The 20905-nt window shown below is 42.1% G+C and overlaps 1 protein-coding gene across 2 annotated transcripts in view; it reads right to left on the bottom strand.

Moving 5' to 3' along the window:
- The window catches only part of pde9aa (phosphodiesterase 9aa), a 101604-nt gene that overhangs the window by 26986 nt on the left and 53713 nt on the right, over window positions 1–20905 (bottom strand). For both annotated transcript variants that reach the window (XM_049594870.1, XM_049594872.1), the window contains 3 exons: window positions 14381–14494; window positions 12284–12388; window positions 10915–11043 (listed from right to left, as the gene is read on the bottom strand). In XM_049594870.1, the coding sequence (XP_049450827.1) occupies window positions 10915–11043; window positions 12284–12388; window positions 14381–14494 (348 nt within the window). The remainder of the gene's footprint in view (window positions 1–10914; window positions 11044–12283; window positions 12389–14380; window positions 14495–20905) is intronic.

Here is a 20905-nt window from a genome sequence, read left to right as displayed (position 1 = left end):
CATAGTTTCTCTAGATGGCATTGCTCTGGCCTCTAGCACTACCGTAAGAAACCTAGGAATAATATTTGATCAAGATTTGTCTTTTAATTCTCATTTAAAACAAAGCTCACGAACTGCATTTTTTCATCTGCGTAATATTGCGAAAATTAGGCCCATCCTGACCCAAAAAGATGCAGAAAAATTGGTCCACGCTTTTGTTCCCTCTAGGCTGGATTACTGTAACTCTCTATTATCAGGTAGCTCTAGTAAGTCCTTAAAAACTCTCCAGCTAATTCAGAATGCAGCAGCACGTGTACTAACAGGAACTAAGAAACGTGATCATATTTCTCCTGTTTTAACTTCTCTGCACTGGCTCCCTGTAAAATCCAGAATTGAATTTAAAATCCTGTTAACTTATAAAGCTCTAAATGGTCAAGCTCCATCATATCTTAGAGAGCTCATAGTGCCTTATTATCCCACCTCGTGGTCCCTAAAGTCTCCAAAAGTAGATCAGGAGCCAGAGCCTTCAGCTATCAGGCTCCTCTCCTGTGGAATCATCTTCCTGTTACGGTCCGGGAGGCAGACACCACATTTAAGACTAAACTTTAGACTTTCCTCTTTGATAAAGCTTATAGTTAGGGCTGGCTCAGGCTTGCCCTGTACCAGCCCCTAGTTAGGCTAACTTAGGCCTAGTCTGCTGGAGGACCCCCCTATAATACACTGGGCACCTTCTCTCCTTCTCTCCTTCTCTCAATTCAATAAGCTTTATTGGCATGACTGTAGATTAACAATATTGCCAAAGACATTAAAATTTACAAAGTACAAGTACAATAATAAAAGTAAGTCAGAAAACTATAAAAAAAAGATTAAATATATGATATATAATACAAAATACACCAATCTACAATACAATACACCAATATATAATATAGAAAAAAAAATGAATAAAGAAAAATGTAGATTGTGAGTTACAAGGACTGTAAATATAGACAGGTGTGTCAGGTGTTGTGATGGTTGTCCCTCAGGCTGTGGCATAACCTGACATATGTTGCTGCTGCTAAGCTGCTGACTCTGTTCTCTCCAAGGATGTGTTGCATTTTAGTTTGATCAGGCAGAGAATCAAAGTCAGTGACTTTATGTTTTATTTTTGAGAGGAAGTCGGTTCTGATGTGTTCATACTTGCTGCAGTGCAACAGGAAGTGTGTCTCTGTCTCCACTTGTCTGTGTGGATAGAGCTCACACAACCTGTCCTCTCTGGGCAGCCAGGTCTGCCTGTGTCTGCCCGTCTCTATGGCCAAGCTGTGGTCACTGAGTCTGTACATGGTCAAAGTCTTCCTCAGTTTCTCATCAGTCACGGTGCTCAGATATTCTGCCACCGTGTACTGTCTATTTAGAGCCAAATAACACTGAAGTTTGCTTTGCGTTTTGTGGTCGATGTCCAATAGTTAATGTAATGTTCTTTTGTTTCTCTATAATTTGGTGGGTCCAGATTGTGTGAGGGCTGTGCTGAGGTCTTGTGTTGTTAGAGGAGCTGAGCCTCAGGACTAGCTGGCTGAGGTAGCTCTTCTCCATGTTCTCCTCTTGGCATTGCAGAGCTTTGTAGTGGTAGGAGTTGGGGTCACTTGTTTTAAGGTGTTTATAAAATTTGATGGCTCTTTTTGAATTCTAATTAAAAGGGGGAATTGGCCTAGCTCAGCTCGGCACCCGTTGTTGGGGGTGTTCCTGTGCACTCTGAGGATGCTCTTGCAAATCTCTGTATGCAGGATTTCGATGGGGTGTTTGTCCCATTTTTCAAAATCTTGATTTGCAAGAGGACCCCACACCTCACTACCATACAGAATAATTGGTTCAATTATAGATTTGAATATTTTGAGCCAGATTCTAATGGGCATATTAATGTTTGAAGATTTCTTTATAGCATAGAAAGCCCTTCTTCCCTTCTCTCTGAGATCATCAACAGCCAGGTTAAAGTTTCCGTGGGCGTGATGTGTAGTCCTAAGTATGTGTAGTCGTGTGTGTGCTCCACCTCATGAGAGCCCAGGAAAAACCTGGTTTGGTCTCCTGACCCTGGGTCGTTTCTGGAATATCATAATTTTGGTTTTGTCCAGATTAACTGTCAGGGCCCAGGTCTGACAGAAGGTTTGCAGATGATCCAGTTGCTGTTGTAGTGCTTCATGTGATGGAGCCAGCAATATGAGATCATCTGCAAACAGTAGGCATTTAACCTGTGTGTCAGACAGAGTGAGACCAGGGATGTCAGATAGTTCTAGTGATTTGGCCAATTCATCGATATAGATGTTGAAGAGGGTGGGACTGAGACTGCAGCCCTGTTTTACTCCTCTACTCTGGGGGAAGAAATCTGTTTCCATGTTGTTAATTTTAACAGCACATTTCATATGACTGTACATGGTTTTGATGATGTCATAGACCTTCCCCCCTACACCCTTCTCAATTAATTTTAAGAACAGTCCATCATGCCAAATTGAGTCGAATGCTTTTTTGAAGTCTACAAAACAAGAGAAGATTTTCCTCTTGTTTTGCTGGCCGTCTTTATTAATGAGGGTGTGAAGGGTGTAGATATGGTCTGTTGTTCTATGTTTGGGTGTGAATCCTATCTGGCTCTTGCTCAGGACATCATGTTCTCTGAGGAAGTCTTGCAGTCGGCTGTTTAGGATGCTGCAGAACAACTTCCCCAGGTTGCTGCTGACACAGATGCCTCGGTAATTGTTTGGGTCGAATTTGTTTCCACTTTTAAAGATTGGTGTGATGATTCCTTCACTCCAGAGGTCAGGAAATGTCCGACACCCAGAATAAGGTTAAATAATTTTAATATGGCAATGTTAAATTTATGGTCATCAAATTTTAGCATTTCATTTAAAATGCCATCAGGACCGCTGGCTTTCTTTGGCTGCAGTGCCTGGATTTTAGCCAGCAGCTCTGCTTCAGTAATTTGGTAGTCTAGGGGGTTCTGGTTGTCTTTAATGACTGATTCTAAAATTTGTAATTTGTTGAGGAGATTGTTTTGGGCGAATTCAGGAACAGCAGTATACAGACTTTCAAAGTGATTTTTCCAGATGTCACCATTTTGAATAGCCAATTCTTCTTTTTCTGGTTTGCTGAAAGAGTGCCATTTCTTCCAGAAGTCATTGGAGTCAATGGACTCTTCAATTATTTGTAACTGATGCCTCACATGCTGTTCTTTTTTAGTTCTGAGTGTTTTTCTGTATACTCTCAGTGTTTCCCAGTACTGGAGGCAGAGCTCAGGGTTGTCAGGTTGTCTGTGTTTTTGATTTGACACATTCCTGAGAGTTTTTCTCAGTTGTCTGCATTCTGTGTCAAACCACTCGTCATTGGTCGGGTCTTTTGGTCTGTGGTGCTGGCGCTTTTTCAGACTGGATAAGTCTGCCACATGGTCAAATATGTTGTAGATGTCCTGTACAGCCTGTCTGAGGCTGTCCTGATTGAGGGGATACGAGGTGGAAAGAAAACAGTCTAAATGGGATTGAAAGATTGGATTTTTGATTGCTGTCTGGTATTCGTCTTTGCTTTTGTTTGTCCATTTATAAGGTTGTTTTCTGTAGGTCAGATTGCAGGGTTCTACTGTGTGAGGGTCGTTTGCTGTCGTTTTAATGTAGAGTGTGATTTTACTATGGTCTGATAAGGGGGTTAAGGGGCTGACTGTAAATGCTCTCAGGTAGAATGGGTCTAGGTCGGTGATGCCATAGTCTACTGTTCTGTTGCCAAGAGGAGAGCTATGAGTGTAAAGACCGAGATGAGTCCCCTCGAAGCCGACCGTTAACCATGTACAGACCCAATGTTCGGCAGAGCTGTAACAGTTGCTGCCCACTTTTATTGACAGTTTTGTCAAAGTTGTTTCTGCGGGGTTGTGAAGGGAGGGGGATGCTGACTTGACCAGGTATATGTTTGTCTCCCTGTGTGCTGATAAAGTCTGGTTCTGTACCAGTCCTGGCATTCAGGTCTCCACAGATCAGTACACTTCCCTGGGCCTGGAAGTAACTAATCTCATCTTCGAGAATGGAGAAACTGTCTTCATTAAAATAAGGGGACTGTGATGGGGGGATATATGCTGCACACAGGAATACATCTTTATCTGTGGTGATAAGGTCTTTTTTGATTTTGAGCCAAATTGAAAATTCTCCTTTTTTGATTAATTCAATGTATTGTACAAGGTTTGCCTTGTACCAGATCAGCATTCCCCCTGAATCCCTTCCTTGTGTTACTCCCTTTAGCTTGGTGGACAGGGACATTATCTCTATGTAGCCTGAGGGACAACCAGTGGAGACATCTCCTCTACACCAAGTCTCTTGCAATATAAACACATCTGCATTTTCTAACTCTCTAATAAAGTCTGAGGTCCTGCTCTTAAGGCCAAGAGCAGAAGATCTCAGACTCTGAACATTCAAACAAGAGATGACAAAAGATTTAGATTTCATTTAAAACTCAAAAGGCTGCATTTGGTGATCAAAATGAGATAAACTACTAAGTCAAAGAAAATAATTTAAGAGTATCTACATGACATATTATAAAAGGTAACAAATCAATAACTGGTATATTAAATAATCAATACTTATGTACAGTGTAAATGTCCTTTTTTTTTTTTTTTTTAAACTGTATGAGCACAAGAAATACTCTAATAATAATTCAAACAGTGTCTATTGTGGTACCTGTCCAATCAGATGAGAGCAAAGCAGGCTGAGCATCTGCTGAATGTCCCTCAGTTCATTGTGTGGGGGGGTGGTTAAGGTTGGTTCTGCTGCTCTCCGCACCACCTGGGCATAACTCAGTGGGCCAGGGTGTGGCTCTTGTCGCTGTGGTTGGGGTGGGGCCCCTAGGGACAGGAGTGACTGTGGTCTGGCTTGAGGGGGATCATGGTTGCCTTTGTGGGGTCTGATTTGGACATGATGTGGGTGGGGCAGAGGGTGGTCTTGTCTCCATTGTGTTGGTCTGGATGTTGGTTGAGGATGTCTTGGTGTTCTGTGGGAGTTGTGGGCTGATGTGCTCCTTCTGCGGGCCGTGGATTGGTCTCTGTTGAGAGCGACGCTTTTCAGTGTTTGGGCGAAGATGGGGACTGTGCTTTTAAACAGATGGACGTGGTCGTAGAAACAGCTGATGTCCAGGGTGGGGTGGTGGGCTAGGTGGACATTGGGTCTCTGTGCACAGTCTCTGGACAGGCTGCTGTTGATCCTGTGGATGGTGTCAGGGTGGAAGTCTTTCCTTGGGAGCAGCGTGGATATGACCACTCTGCTGTTGGGGAAGGTGGTGGAGGCTTTCTCTGTCACTCTCTTGAGTGACTCTGACACCCTCTCCTGCTGGCTCCAGATCATTGGTGCCAGTGTGGATGATGATGTGACTCGGAGATCCAAGCCGCTCCTCTGACAGCAGGTCTATGGCTTGGTGGGTGTTTGGACACCAGATTTTAGCCACTTTGTGGGTGGGGAAAAGTTCCTTTTCATTAAGGAATTTTCCATTGGAGTCGATGAGGAGGACAATGTCTGTCTTCTCTCTCTCTGTTGTGCTGGTCTGGTGGAATGAGGGGAGGTGCTGGTCTGTGGGCTGGATGTGGAGCTGGGGGTGGAGGTAGGTTCTTGGATTGGTGGGTCCTGGCTGCTCACAGGGTCCTGGTTGTGGTCTAGTTTTTCATCCAGGTCCTGTGTAGCTCCACCTCTCTCCTGAGGCTGTTCTGACAGAGTGGTGAGTGCTCTGCTGTGCTCCTCTCTCTCTCCTCTGAGCTCCTCCACCTCCTTTGAGAGAGAGGTAAGTTCTCTCCTGTGCTCCTCTCTCTCTCCTCTGAGCTCCTTCGCCTCCTCTGTCAGAGCTGTCAGTGCTGCTAGATGCTGCTCTCTGTCCTGATGCAGCTCTCTGATCTCAGTCCTGAGCAGGCTCAGCTCTCTCCTGCAGCTGTCCCTGTCCTGCCTCAGCATGCCCAGCTCTGTGCTGATGGTACAGGGATCAGGCTGAGCTATGGTGGGCTGGCATGGCTGTTGGCTGATCAGCTCTCTCAGTTGTACAAGTTCTCTCTCCAGCTCTGTGAATTTCACCTTCAGTTCGGTGATGGTGCGGTTCAGCTGGGGGTCCTGGGACTGCTCTGGGCTGGTGGGCTCCTTCTCTTCAGGGGGCTGCTCAGTAGTTAGGCAGCTGGGAGCTGGGACCTGGGAACTGTGAGTGGAGCTAGATCTCTCCTGCTGGGCTCTTTCCTTTATAAGGAGGAAGTCCATCTCAAACAGTTTGAGGTTCCCCTGCACTATGATAGTCCCATTCTTGTATAAGTTTACTGTCATCATGAAAGTATCTGAATCCTCTGCTTCTTTTTATTTTTATTTTCCAGCCGTTACAGATCCCCTCTTTTTTGACAGAGGGGTAGTGGGCACTGATGGCAGAGTGCCATGCTAGCGGCTGGTCTGTGAAGAGGATCAGGTTGCTGACCTCCCCGGTCTTGTAAAGATCAGAAAACAGGGTTTCTGGTCTTTCTTTTAGCAGTTTTGTTTAAATGCCTTCCTGGCAGTCTCATTGGTTACATCAGGAGGATAGAGGAGAGGAACAGCCTCTGTACAGCCTTTGGTGGACTCCATCAGGCTCTGCTGCTGTTGAACTGCTGCTATTTAAATTCCTTGGCAACAGTTGCTAAGGGTCTTGTTTACAGCTAGCTGTGTTATGCTAGCTTAAGTTTATTTAGTGTTCAGCAATTTTTTGTTTCCTCTTTTTAAATGTTATATTTTCTTTCTGATGGTTTCACTCACTTGCGTCTTCAGCTGTTTTCCTCCTCTTTGCTTGACCTTTTTTTTGTTGCTGGTTGGACAGTTAGGCTAACTGTCAGTTTGGCAGTTGGTTCCGTTGTTTTCCAGTCTATCACTGTTTTCTGAGGTTTTTGCTGTTTTTTTTTCCTTCTTGGTAGATTTTTTTTTTAAAAACAACGGTTTTCTCTTCTGTTTTCTTCCAGCTCTTAGAAGAATAGTAGTTTATCTCACTTTAAAACATCCAAAAAAGTAAAAATATTCAGGAGCTCATGTTCATGCTCATCTTCATGCTCATGGAATCCTCTCTCTCTCTCTCTCTCTCTCTCTCTCTCTCTCGTATTCTATTACTGCATCTTGCTAACTCGGCCATTCTGGATGTCACTAACTCGGCTTCTTCTCCGGAGCCTTTGTGCTTTACTGTCTCTCAGATTAACTCATATCGCAGCGGTGCCTGGACAGCGTGACGTGTGTGGTTGTGCTGCTGCCGTGGTCCTGCCAGATGCCTCCTGCTGCTGCTGCCATCATTAGTCATTAGTCATACTTTCACTGTTATTATACACATATGACTATTGTCACACATGTATACTGCCAGATATTAATACATACTTTCAACATATTGTACCACAGTTATAAGTACCACAGTAATGTTGTTGTAAGCTACTGTCATTACCTGCATCTCTCTCTCTCTCTCTCTGTCTCATTGTGTCATGTGGATTACTGTTAATTTGTTATGCTGATCTGTTCTGTACGACATCTATTGCACGTCTGTCCGTCCTGGAAGAGGGATCCCTCCTCAGTTGCTCTTCCTGAGGTTTCTACCGTTTTTTTTCCTTCTCCCCGTTAAAGGGGTTTTTTGGGGGAGTTTTTCCTTATCTGCTGCGAGGGCCATAAGGACAGAGGGATGTCGTATGTTGTAAAGCCCTGTGAGGCAAATTGTGATTTGTGATATTGGGCTTTATAAATAAAATTGATTGATTGATTGACGGGTTACGATACGATTCAAAAACGATATATTTTTAATACAGAACGATTCGATATGATTCAATACAGTGTAGGAGCGATACGATTCGATACGATTCAACTCTACGGTTAACATTTGTTGATGTAGACATTAACCATACATTATAAAATAAAGAAGCCAATTCTATAGAAGTGACATTCTTACAGTATTTTCAAATTTGTAAAAGACCACATCCCCAAGCATTGTTGCTGTATGGCACTGGCAAAAATAAAATATAACAACATACAACAACAAAATCACATGTCAAATGTATTTATTTTTAGACAAGGACCAAAAAAAAGACTTGCTGAATAAAAATCATTTTGTTGGATGGGATCAATATTAAAATGAGAAGAAGTTTTAAACTTTAAGTGAAGTGAACTTTAAGTAAAATTTAAGTGTTTTAAACCTACTTGTTGTGTTGTTTTTATTGTATTGTCTGTGTTTTTGTATGTATCTTATATGGACTTGAGTCTGGAATAAAGTTTATCATAACGCTGTACAATATAAACATAAAGCAGAATAAAATGATAACATGCAATGTAAGGGCAGAATCTGACATTTCCTGTTAGTTGATATCATGGACTGTGATGACTAGCAGCTTATCACTGACAGCATGTCAGACTATTTCTCTGTGTTTGCTACACTCTGTGTTTGTCATTTATAAAAAGATAAATCACTTTTCTATAATACATCAATGATATTTCAATGGAATAAATTAATTAATGACTTATTCATACTTCAAAAACAGCATCAATAAGTGATTTACATAGGGGGAATCAAAATAAAATAAATAAATAAAATAAAAATCAACCAGCCACCCTCCTCCCTTGACAAGTAAAGAACAGTCCCTAAAGTGCAGTGAGGTTTGTGGAAATATGAACGGCTCGTTTCTCCTCTGACACGTCACATACCTGTGTGCTGCCAGCTCGGCTGGTATTTCTGGGCAGTCATGACACCAACGAAGACTTCTTGGACCTGAAGTCGGGCTTCTCGGTCGCCGGGTAAGCCGTGCTGCGGAGCACTATGCTCAGTGTTTGAAAGGAATACGTATTTCTGTCTGTGTCTGTGACAATTGATTCATCAGTGTTAAAACTCAACACAGTCCAATTTCTTCCCTTTAACATGTGGCTGCCGTCAAGGATGTCTGCTATCACCATTGCTGTTCGCCACTGCGATTGAACTGCTTTCCATTGCCCTTAGGAGCTCACCGCTTTTTACCGGTATCTATAGGAATGGGACTGAGCACAGAGTATCACTTTATGGTGATGACCTCTTACTCTATGTCTCAAACCCCACTGTCTGCACCGACAAGATTCCGGACATATTACACACATTTGGTTCCTTTTCTGGTTACAAATTGAACATTAACAAAAGTGAGTGCTTCCCTCTTAATAATGCAGCAAAACAGATCCCGGCTCAAACACTACCATTCCACTTAGCCTCTTCTAGTTTTCAATATTTAGGCATTAATATCGTGAATAGTCTCCCTTTACTGTATAAACATAACATTGTGGAACTGGTTAAAAGGGTTAAGTCAGATCTACTACGCTGGAATGCCCCCCCATTGTCGCTTTTAGGTAGATGCACATCCCACTAAAGTCACCTCCAACCCAATTGTCCTGTTTACTATAAAAATCTTGAAACGGTTTAAATGGCACTTCAAAATCACTTCTCTTTCTCCAACTAATGCCCATCTGTGATAACCATTTATTTCTACCCCACGCACTTGACTCAACTTACGCTCTGTGGAAAGAGAAAGGGCTGGTGAATTTTGAGCAACTTTTTGATAAGGACATTTTTATCTCCTTTGATAACTTCCAAACTAAATTTGCCCTTCCACAAGCTCACTTATTTACGATTTTGTTCACTGTAATTTACCCAACTTCTCCCACAAACCACCTCGTACTCTTATTGATGCAATTCTTTCTCTTCCTGCGGTCCATGGATTCATTTCAGTTGTGGTATTTATTGTTGTTTTCCCACACTCTGTACACTTGAAACTGTGTGGAGCTATCTCCACATGGTGGCCTCTCTATGTAAGCGCAGTTAAAAATGATTAAATCAGCCCTAAATTGTAGAATAATGATGTTCTATAGATGTTTTATATCATTAATCCAGAATTACATTCATTTTTAAGTAATAATAATAATAATAATGATAATGATAATGCATCAGATTTATATAGCGCTTTTCAGGACACTTAAAGATGCTTTACAATGCTGAAAATGTCAATGATAATAAAAGAAAAATGACTGGTGGAAAGCCAGTTTGAACAGATGGGTTTTTAACAGTGTTTTGAAAGTCTGTAGGGAGTCTGCATTTCTGATGTTGAGTGGGAGGGAGTTCCAGAGGGTTGGGGCAGCGGCACGAAGGCTCGGTCCCCCAAGGTTCAGTGCTTGGTTCTAGTGATGGGGGTCAGGAGGTTGGAGTCAGTGGAGCGAAATCGGTGGGTGGGGGAATGGCGGTGGAGGGGGTCGGTGAGATAAGATGGGGCAAGGTTATTGAGGGCTTTGTATGTGATGAGGAGTTATCACTAAAACACACTGCTGCCACTAGGTGGGGGCATTAACCCATTTGACCTGATGCCTCAAGCAGTTGCAGCTAAGGCTCATGGGTAATGTAGTATTTTGAGCTGTACCAAACTAACAGGAAAACATTTTATCTTAGCAATAAAGTTGAAATAACTGATCACCAATTATCCACAAGACCCACATGCTGCTGTGCTGATCAACACTGAAACTTCTAGGGCTGCCCCTTGAAAGTTGTAGATTCAAATCATCAGTCAGAGACCCCTCAGTTGACTGAGATTGCTTCAAGTCAAGCAGTTTTCAGTCTCAGGCTTTTGTTTGATAATGTAGTCTCTGAAAAAAAATGTTGCACATTTCTGTTCCGCCTTTAGCGTCGTTAACTTGTTTACCAGATTACATGAATGGTGCTGTCACACTGAATGTCCTGCTGAGCTCGTTCAAACTTTAAAAGCGGACATGGGGAAAAAAACAACCCGAATCGTTCAGCATTAAACCAACTGCCAAATCTGATTTGACTGACGAAATTCTGAGTTGGGTACAGCACTAGCTACTTTACATTTGAGAAAAATACCTCCAGAACCATCTCCCACTTTGTAACTCTATCACTTTGACCATCATCATGACTGTCATTGGTAACCTGCATATTCACCTTCATCACAGTCTCAAACATGGGGATGAGGACGAACTTAATGAAGCCAATCTGAGCCGTCGGCTTGGTGACCTTTTCTCTGTCCATGAAGGGAGCCACAGGAAGCCCTTCAGCCTTCTCCCTGTCGCTCTGAGAGGCACAGATAGACAGAAGGTTCCCATCAATAACAGCAGGGGGAGAAATGTTTTTTAATGACAGTCTTTGGTCGTTCATGACACTTCATGTGACATATACAGCTTTAAGGGGGAATTCATATCTTAAAAATGAAGAGAACAAAATAATTTTTCTTCCAATGATTCTTTAATACTCATGGTCGTATGGTTTCCTTTTTCTGTTGTCATATTGATCTTTCATCAAATATCAAACATCAGATAGTGGAGCCTGGCTACAAGTATCACACATATACTCAACAAACACACACATTCAACCCCCCTGTGCCCACTTTCCTCACTCTCTTATCCTCAACACTGCAAACTATTATCATTATCATCATGTCAACTTACTACTTACTTACATATTATTTTAATTTCTAATATATTGTTATCATGGTTATTATTCTATTTAATAAGATTGTTATTATTAATATAATCATTGTTGAATAAAAAAAAGATCCTTTTGTTTGCACATGCATACACCAACATCAAACCAACACGATTCAAAACAACCAACATCCTCTCATCCTCTTATCTCCTTCACTGTTCTTGTCTTTCTGGTGTTGTTTTGTTAGTGTTCTGCATTTTGTCTTGCATTAAAACCAGAATTACTGCCTCACGGTTGTATGCCTCCACGAAACCAGTCAAAATGCAGATGCAGTTACAGTTAACATCTATGTCTGTACAAACATGGATGCTTCACACACATCTTCCCCCCCGGCAGCACAGAATATCTGTAGCACAGTTTATGGCTAAAAACACTGTGTAAGGGCACACTGACCTTGACCTTTGACTTTAGACCACCAAAATCAGTTCATCATTAAGTCCAAGTGGACGGACGTTTGTGCCAAATTTGACAGAATTCTTTTAGGGCATTTTTGAGATATCATGTTCAGTGAGAATGAAATGGGTGCAAGGTCACAGTGAATCTTTGACCATCAAAAACTAATTAGTTCATTGCTAAGTCCAAGTGGATGTTTGTACTAAAAGTGGAGAAAAAAAACTGGCATCTGACTATACCTAGAAGAGAAGATGGCCCTGCCTATAATAACTCCACACCCAAAAATCATTTTACTTTATTGTGAGGTTTGGTCTTTATACGGTTTGTGAGGTTTTCAGCCTAGAAACAATATAAGCAAGAGCCAGAAATGTTGTCTGCTTGTGTTTGCATCAAAATGGCTTCATTTGAAAATATTCCCCTACTCTGGTGGACCCACCTGCATGAAGTATTCCTCCAGCAGGCAGTCGACCCAGGGCTCAGCCACCTCCATGGGCCGCACCTCGTTGGAGATGTCGCAACACTTGATGAGCACCATCTTCAGCTGCACAGAGCACAGGCCCACTGTCAGTACAGGCACATATTATAAAGCCAGTTTACATTAAATGCAATGACTTTGACTGATACAAATTTAAAGCGACACTTACCTTTCTGGAAATTTTATGCTTTTCTTTGTTTAGGTGAAAATGCTATTAATAAGCTGATGGCACACTAAGGGCCCTATTTAGATGGTCTAAAACGCAAAGCGCCAGGCGTGCAGCACATGGGCGTGTCCCAGTCACTTGCAAGTCAGCAAGTCACTTAGACAGCACGTTTTCAGACTGTGCGTCATGGCGGAGAGTTTAAAAGGGTTGGACTTACTCTGTGAATTAGTCATGGGTGTGTTTTGGGCGTATCATTCAATAAACCAATCAGAGTGTCACCTCTCATTCCCTTTAAAAGAGGCGTGATTGGAGCGCACGGCGGAGAGCTAGTTAGATGGCGGACTTACCAACTGGAAAGAGTGAGCGTTTTACAGCTGAGGAGACGATAAATGTATCTCTATATCGACTGTCCCGTCACATCTGATGTCATATCAAAGGGGATTGGCACTGTTTGGCACGTTTGGCACACCTAATGGAAACCCAACCTGATTTGATTAACACAGCTGCAAACTAATAAGTTCACATCCCTCTCAGCCAGCCACAAACAGCCACAGCATCAGATAGGGAGTATATATTCAGCATCTGTCATCTTAGAAAAGCAAAAAAAAAAAAGAAACAGAGTGAGACTGCGAGAGAGAAAGAGAGAGTGCGCGCACACGATAGAAACGCTGTCAACAAATTGTACATTATTCAATTTATTTTATTTTAACCCAGGAGGTTAGAGAGCCCAGCTCCCTCTCCAGCATCCTGATTATTACTGCAATTAGATCATTCTGATTAATGACTGACCATTAAGACGTGTTTCTGATAAATAAATAAACTGTGACCAATCATTGCATTCGGTCTGTCTGTCACGTGGAGGCCTCCGACTGACGTAACCGCTTATTAACACTTAACACTTAACCCTTATTCTAAAACTCATCAGTCATCACTGACTCCGGTTGAGTTTTAAAACTCCGGGGTTGCATTCTCTTCTGCTCTTCTCTTGGCATGTTAAACTCGCTCTCCTCTTCTGTGTATCGAACGCTACTTTGCCAACGCCTAGTCTATCATAGACATAATGAGGACAAATGGAGGAGGGGGGAGTAGGCCTTTGGGGGAGGTGGAGTTGCAGGAGGAGGGGGATGGGACTTTGGAGGGAGACGGGAGTTGTGGATGTTCACATTTTTTCTAAGTCATGTGTGAAATGCAAGAAAGGTAAGAGTAGCTTTAAGTGGTTGTATTTTGTACTTATTTTAAATACCATCTGAACCCAGAAACCCCCATGCCATTTCCAAAGGCAAAAAATCACAGAAATCACATAATTCATCATAGCCAGAAACTGCAAAAACAGAGGAACGGCAGTCATTGTCAGCAGTCCTTGAACACATCAAGTGTGGGTAAGGATTCTGTCATGTAACATAACCACATCTAAACTTTTAAGTCATATTTCATCATAATCACATTATTTTATGTCTTATTTAAAATTTAGACAAAAATACTGTTTGCACGCAGATCCTGTGGGAAAAAAACCCCCATTCAGTTCTATGCTTCTGCATGGATAACTACAGTGAAAAACCAAGACTTTTTTCAACTCCAGGATTATGTTTTCAACTCTTAACTTGTAACTCTCAAATATCAAAGGATAAGTTTTCAAAATCTAGTAACACCTGCCGTGTAGTGTAATTTGATTTCCTCATGGTTGTCTGTGCTGGATGACATCACGAAACTGTCCGATGACTGAGTTTACCTACAGTCTGTATAATATTTACTTTTCTTGGTTCATTTTAGAAAGTCAAAAGAAAATGAATTAAAACAACTAAAATGTCACAATATTTGGTCCAGATCAACTGAACAGAACTGCAGGAGTGAGAAGCACGCTGAGACTTGTTTTTAAATCAAAGTGTTCTTACACAGGTGACATGCTCCTCATCTGTGTAGTCAAAATTGTCGACTTTCTGCTTGAAAGAGTCCAGGATCTCACCGTGTCGTGCCATGTCTGTAGCCAGGATCAGTGTGATGGTTCCCTGAAAAACAGCACAAATACACACATTTATACCAATTAATTTTCAAAACCCTTCCATAGCTTTTCCATAATATCTTGCCCCAATGCCATGGCTTTATTAATGTAGTTTAAAATGAGTGGCCCACATAATGATACAGCCATGCATTATTAAACACACACTTCCCAAACAAGCTAACTGTTAGCGCTTGGTAACTTTACTTGCTGCATATGCTAGAAGACCAAACCAGCACACACAGGTACTTTGCAAAAAGTCAAGGCTGTGGCCCTTTTTTTGGGAGATAGAAAACCAAAGATCCTGTAAATGTCAGTGCAATCTGATGTGTATTTGGATTATAATTTTGACACATCTGGATGCATTTATTTGTTATTAAACAAACTTTTGTTTTATAGACATTTCTAATAATTGTTTCACAACCTTGCCTGCCTGATACCTAAATAAATGAGGGTTGATCACCATCATGTCCCCTCAGTCTTACCCAGTCCAAGTGGATGAATGACCCAACACGGTGGACAGATATTGATAATGTGGACATCTATACATGCATGGATGTCTAGATCACGACACCTGAGTACTTGTACCACGAGTAACATTCACCCATGCACACATGCATTCACACACTGGTGGCCAGGGCTAACTTACAAGGTGCCACCTACTACTCAGTTTTTAGACATTCACACACCAATGGTACGACCATTGGGAGCAATTTGGGGTTTGCCCAAGGATACTTTGACATAAGGACTAGAGGAGCCTGGCACTGAACTGATGATCTACCAGTAAGAAGACGACCAGGGCCCGTATTTATCAAGCTTCTTAGAATTACTCCTAAGAGCACTGCTAAGCATCCTACTCATACTTTTAGTGAAGTGTAGGACTGAATCTTAAGTGTCGGTCTCAGAGCTGAATCACGACAGTACTATGTGCCTTAAATGGAATTTTAGGTGACGTCACTTCCAAGTCCATAGAAATGACCAATCACTGAAGGGAATCCCTTATCTAAGAATATATAAATATCTTAGAAATATCTCAGTGAATAGTTAAATGGACAATGGGAGCGTATATTTTAACAATAATCTACAAATAATACAAAACATAAAATATGCATTGGCAATGAATCAAAAATAAATGTTTCCTTATCTTTCCAATTCATTAATTAGGCAACTAACTTGTGTGCGGTTAATTGAGTGGCTCTATATACTGCAGCCACAGTCCACCAAGCTGAAACCAACATGGAATCAAAAAGAAAACCAAACTGGAGAGAAGAAGAGATACTATCAGATGGATGGATGTTGCTAGGGATGCTCACATTTCCATCTCCTCCCTCATCGGTGTAGTTGGGAAGTCAATGAAATGCATGACGAGGTGAGGAGCATTAAAGGCCATTATTGTTTCCATAACAATTCTGCTAATTGATGGTTGTGATGGCCCCAAATAATCAGCATTACACTGTTGCATTTTTCCAGTGGCAAGATATAGAAGCATTGTGATGACCTTTAATTCTGCCGTGAAAGCTCTGCTGCGTGATGTTACTGATGAGATGACGTCCCTTATTAAATCTGTGACAATAATAATACCGGCTTTGTCCAAACGATACCGTTTGATCAGCTGCTCGTCATCAAACAAAGCCAGGACATCCTTCCGCTCCCGGAACGTTCGCGCACGTCTCTCTCGCCTCAGTGCCATCCTCTACTGGCAACTCCTAACCACTTAGGACACCTCTGGAGGTCTCTTAAATATCTGGGGGAGTAGGAGTGATTCTTAGACTTGAGAAGGTTGATAAATAGCTTTTATTCTTAAGTTTGAGAGTAGGACTAAATTTCACAAATTCTCAGCACTTAAGACTAAAATGGCACTCTAAGACGCTTGATAAATACGGCCCCTGGGCCCGTATTCACAAAGATTCTCAGAGAGCTCCTAACTTAGTCTAAAAATTCCTAGCAAGGAATCTTAGCTTAAGAGTGATTCAGGAAGTTTCTGAGAGCAACTGAGCAAGGAGGGGACAGAAACGTTTATCTTAGTGAGGAGGTGTGGTTGACCCCGTTGCTAGGTATGACGCAGTCTTCTAAAAGCTGTGATTGGTTGTTACAAAAAAAAAAAAAAAAAAAAGCGCTCCTAGTAATGAATGGACAGTGAAATCAACCGATCATAGAACTTAGACTGTAGGCTATTAAGAGATGTGTAATCATGAAAATAATTTTATGTCATGATGATGAAACTCAGCAAAATTAAATTAATTGTTACACAACTTCAAAATGATTGAACATAGGCTCTGATTTTTATAGCCTATTGATTTGCTTATTGTTATGTTTACTCGCCATGCTGGTAATTTTACTACTTAATCTATTTGATATTAATGGTGGACGCAGACTCAGCTGTCAGCAATTACTGTGATTGCTGGCCTCCTTGTAAAAAGCGGTTTGATTTGGCAGAATGACCAAAACAACGAACGAAATGGAGAAAAAAAGAACGAGAAAGCTGAACTGGACAGAAGAGCAGTGCCTGCTGTTGGCACAGCTCGTGGAGGAGAACAAATGAGTTTTAAGAGGGAAATTCGGTCCCGGGATCACGGCACAAGGGAAGAGGCAGACCTGGGAGCGCATTGCCCGACAAATCAATGCGTTGTTCCCTCTCCTTTTACGCACAAGCGATGAGTGTGAGAAGCGCTCCTACGTGCTGCAATCCACAGCGAGAGCGGAGATTGCAGCAATACGAGGCTGTTAAGCGCCATAGCCTAATGGTCTGACCACTCTGTTGACAGAGGGTTGTGACAGACCCAAGTCATCACTGCTACACACTGTTGCATTTTCTCCGTAGCAGGTATGGCAATGTTGTGATGACCTTCATCAGGCGTGATTGCGTTACTACGCTGGGTGGGAAAAGTAAGCTCACCCCTGATGAGGTCAGGGGAGGAGCAGTGGCTCTACTCAGAGCTCCCTGCGGATGTCTGAGCTCCTCACTCTATCTCTAGGGTCAGGCAAAATGTTGTCTGTAAATAACCAACCTGTTAACGGCCAACTGTTTGATCTACAGGCTGAGATTTAGTTGGAGACAACAGTCATGCTGCTATACTGTATGACTGTACTGTAGCATGAATAGGGTTAACTGCACCACCTATCCATCAGTACTGCCCCCAGCATCATTTAGCCATTTAGCACACTGACAGTGAATATGTATGTATATCAAGCCTTGGTTAACCTGCTACATGACGGCTTTTCAGCATTTCACTCCTGATGTAATATTTAACCAAGATTTGTCTTTTAATTCCCATTTTCATTCCCATTTAAAACAAACCTCACGGACTGTGTTTTTCCATCTGCATGATATTGCGAAAATAAGGCCTATCCTGACCCAAAAAGATGCAGAAAAATTGGTCCACGCTTTTGTTACCCCTAGGCTGGATTACTGTAACTCCCTATTATCAGGTAGCTCTAATGAATCTTTAAAAATTCTCCAGCTAATTCAGAACACAGCGGCACGTGTACTAACAGGAACTAAGAAACAACATCAAATTTCTCCTGTTTTAGCTTCACCGCACTGGCTCCCTGTAAAGATCCAGAATTGAATTTAAAATCCCACTGTTAAAGCTATAGTGCGTAACTTCTACAGGTCCGTAAATGTTCGTTTCACCCAAGACACTACTAGAAGAGATGACACAATGCTGATTAAGCCGATTGGCTCCTCTAACATCTTGCAGTATTTTTCAATATATATCATTTTTAGTATGCGTGTCGACGGGCGACATTCCCGCACTGGCGCACAGGAAATGCTTCCTCACAACAAGAAGGGAGGGGGAGGACTAGCGGAGAGTGTCACAGCAAGAGGTAGAGCGCAGGTAGAAAGTGAAAGCAACATGGTGGAGAAGCGGCTGAGACACGGTTCAGAAGTGGATCCTACCACAAAGATAAAGCCTGGACGTTCGGCTGAAGGTCTATTAGCAAAGAAGGAAAGTGACCGACGGAGAATGCAAACAAGGATTTGTATTGGCGTCGCTTTTCCTCGGTGGAGAGCCCTGAAGGAAGAAATTGGGCTGAGGGCAGACAAGGATGTTGCCTTGCTGCTGTTGACTGTGACTTGGTTTATAATTATATTATGAGTAGTATGTGTTGCTGTTACATGTACTGGACCTAGTACTTTATTATTTTCTTGGAAATGGTGCTATGAACGTAATGTAATGTTAGCAGCCTGGTGTTCGCCACATTGTGTAGCATTGTGTACACGGTGTGAAGTGAGTGTTACTCTGTGTACACGGTGTGTAGCGAGTGTTACTCTGTGTACACGGTGTGTGGCGAGTGTTACTCTGTGTAGGCTACATGGAAGTGCCGCCGGCTTATTAGTTGTAATAACGCATTATCCGCTGGGAGGCGACAGAAGTTACGCACTATAGCTTTAAAGAGGCAACAGATAGCATATTTTATATCATTATGAAAATAATGTGGGTTGCACAGGGTAGTGGCCACAGTAAAATCAGACTATCAGTGTTTACATAGGTTACTTAGTGGCTGTGCAATAAGCTTCTGCTACTGGTGCCGAAATTTTGCAGAAAAAATCTGCTGTACGACAGGAAACGTGTCATGTATTGCGAAATTGGTCGGTCAGCCAATCAGGGACTGGAGTCGTTAAGAGGAGTCAGGCATGAGATAGTTGAGTCACGAGCACAATGGCAGACGAACAAAGTTTGGAGACAAGTGAAAAACGGCCTAGCAAAAGAAAACAAGCTCCTCTGTCTGAGGAGACAAAGAAGAGCAAAAAGGAGAGTGATAAAAGAAGAGGAAAAACAAGAGTAAACCTCAGTCAGGCGTTCAAGAGATGGAGGGAGCTCTGTGACCAAAGAGGCTTCAAAACCGTTGTCCAGCTAGCTTTCTTTCTAATGGATCAGTAAGTAACATGGATAAATCAATCCATCAATCAATCAATTTTATTTATAAAGCCCAATATCACAAATCACAATTTGCCTCACAGGGCTTTACAGTATATGACATCCATCCTTAGGACCCTCGCAGCAGATAAGGAAAAACTCCCCCCAAAAAAACCTTTAACAGGCGAAAAAAAACAGTAGAAACCTCATGAAGAGCAACTGAGGAGGGATCCCTCTTCCAGGACGGACAGACGTGCAATAGATGTCGTACAGAACAGATCAACATAATAAATTAACAGTAATCCGTATGACATAATGAGACAGAGAGAGAGACAGAGACAGAGACAGAGAGAGATGCAGGACAGATGGTAACGGTAATAGCTTACAACATTAATGAAAGTGATGATATTATAATTATAATTCTGGTTGTTGTGGTACAATATGTTAAAAGTATATATTAATATCTGATAGTGTACATATGTGACAATAATCATATGTGTATAATAACAGTAGAAGTATGACTAATGATAACAGCAGCAGCACAAGGCATCTGGCAGGACCATGGCAGCAGCACAACTACACACGTCACACTATCCAGGCACCACTGCGATATAAGTTAACCTGCGAGACAGTGGAGCACAAAGGCTCCGGAGAAGAAACTGAGTTAGTGACATACAGTACGGCCGAGTTAGCAAGATGCAGTAACAGGGCATGAAAGAAAGAAGAGAGAGAGAGAGAGAGAGAGAGAGAGAGAGAGAGAGAGAGAGAGAGAGAAGGTGCCCAGTGTATTCTTGGAGGTCCCCCGGCAGACTAGGCCTAAGTCAGCCTAAATGTTAGCTAGACGAGAGAGGACTGTACTGTACTGGCTGCTAGTTAATTCCTAGCTGGCCAGCATCGCAAATTGCAGCAACCAGGGACCGGGTAGCGAGTGTTGGTCAGTTGACATCCTCGTTGCCATTCTACGGCAGCCATCGGACAGTGATACCCTCCTCCCTCCCTTCTGTTCTCTTCTCACGGAGGCAGCTATCAATGGACATCGCCCAGCTAAGTTACGCCCAGCTAAATGAACACTGAACTTTGTTTAAAAATCAATTTGAGCTCCAACTGGCTGCATCATTTCCATACGGTACCGTTTATTCTAGAATCAGGACTGTTTACATGTGCATATTGGTATAATTCCACTGTGTCTACTGTTGATGTACTGATACTGTACATATTGGTATAATTTACTGTGAGTTGTTTGTACTGGTACTGTACATTCTGGTATAATTATTTGCATTACTATTTGTTTTTTCTTCAGATAAATCTGATAATTGTTGCTTGGTTTCTTTACTCATTTATTTAGTAGTGTCCACACACCCTCTCATTCTACGTATATATATATATATAGAGGTATACCGGTGGCTTTACAGCCTACATTTTATTGATTATCTCTGATCCCTATGGTCAAAACACCACTGACGCTAGGTGGCACCAAGCTAAAAAAAAAAAAACTAATCCTATCTGTTGCCCCTTAACTTACAAAGCTTTAAATGGTCAGGCTCCATCATATCTTAGAG

Source organism: Epinephelus fuscoguttatus, linkage group LG13 (assembly GCF_011397635.1).
Source record: "Epinephelus fuscoguttatus linkage group LG13, E.fuscoguttatus.final_Chr_v1".
NCBI lineage: Eukaryota > Metazoa > Chordata > Actinopteri > Perciformes > Serranidae > Epinephelus > Epinephelus fuscoguttatus.
Note: the sequence above shows the minus strand (reverse complement) of the source record. Positions and strands in the feature narration are given on the sequence as shown.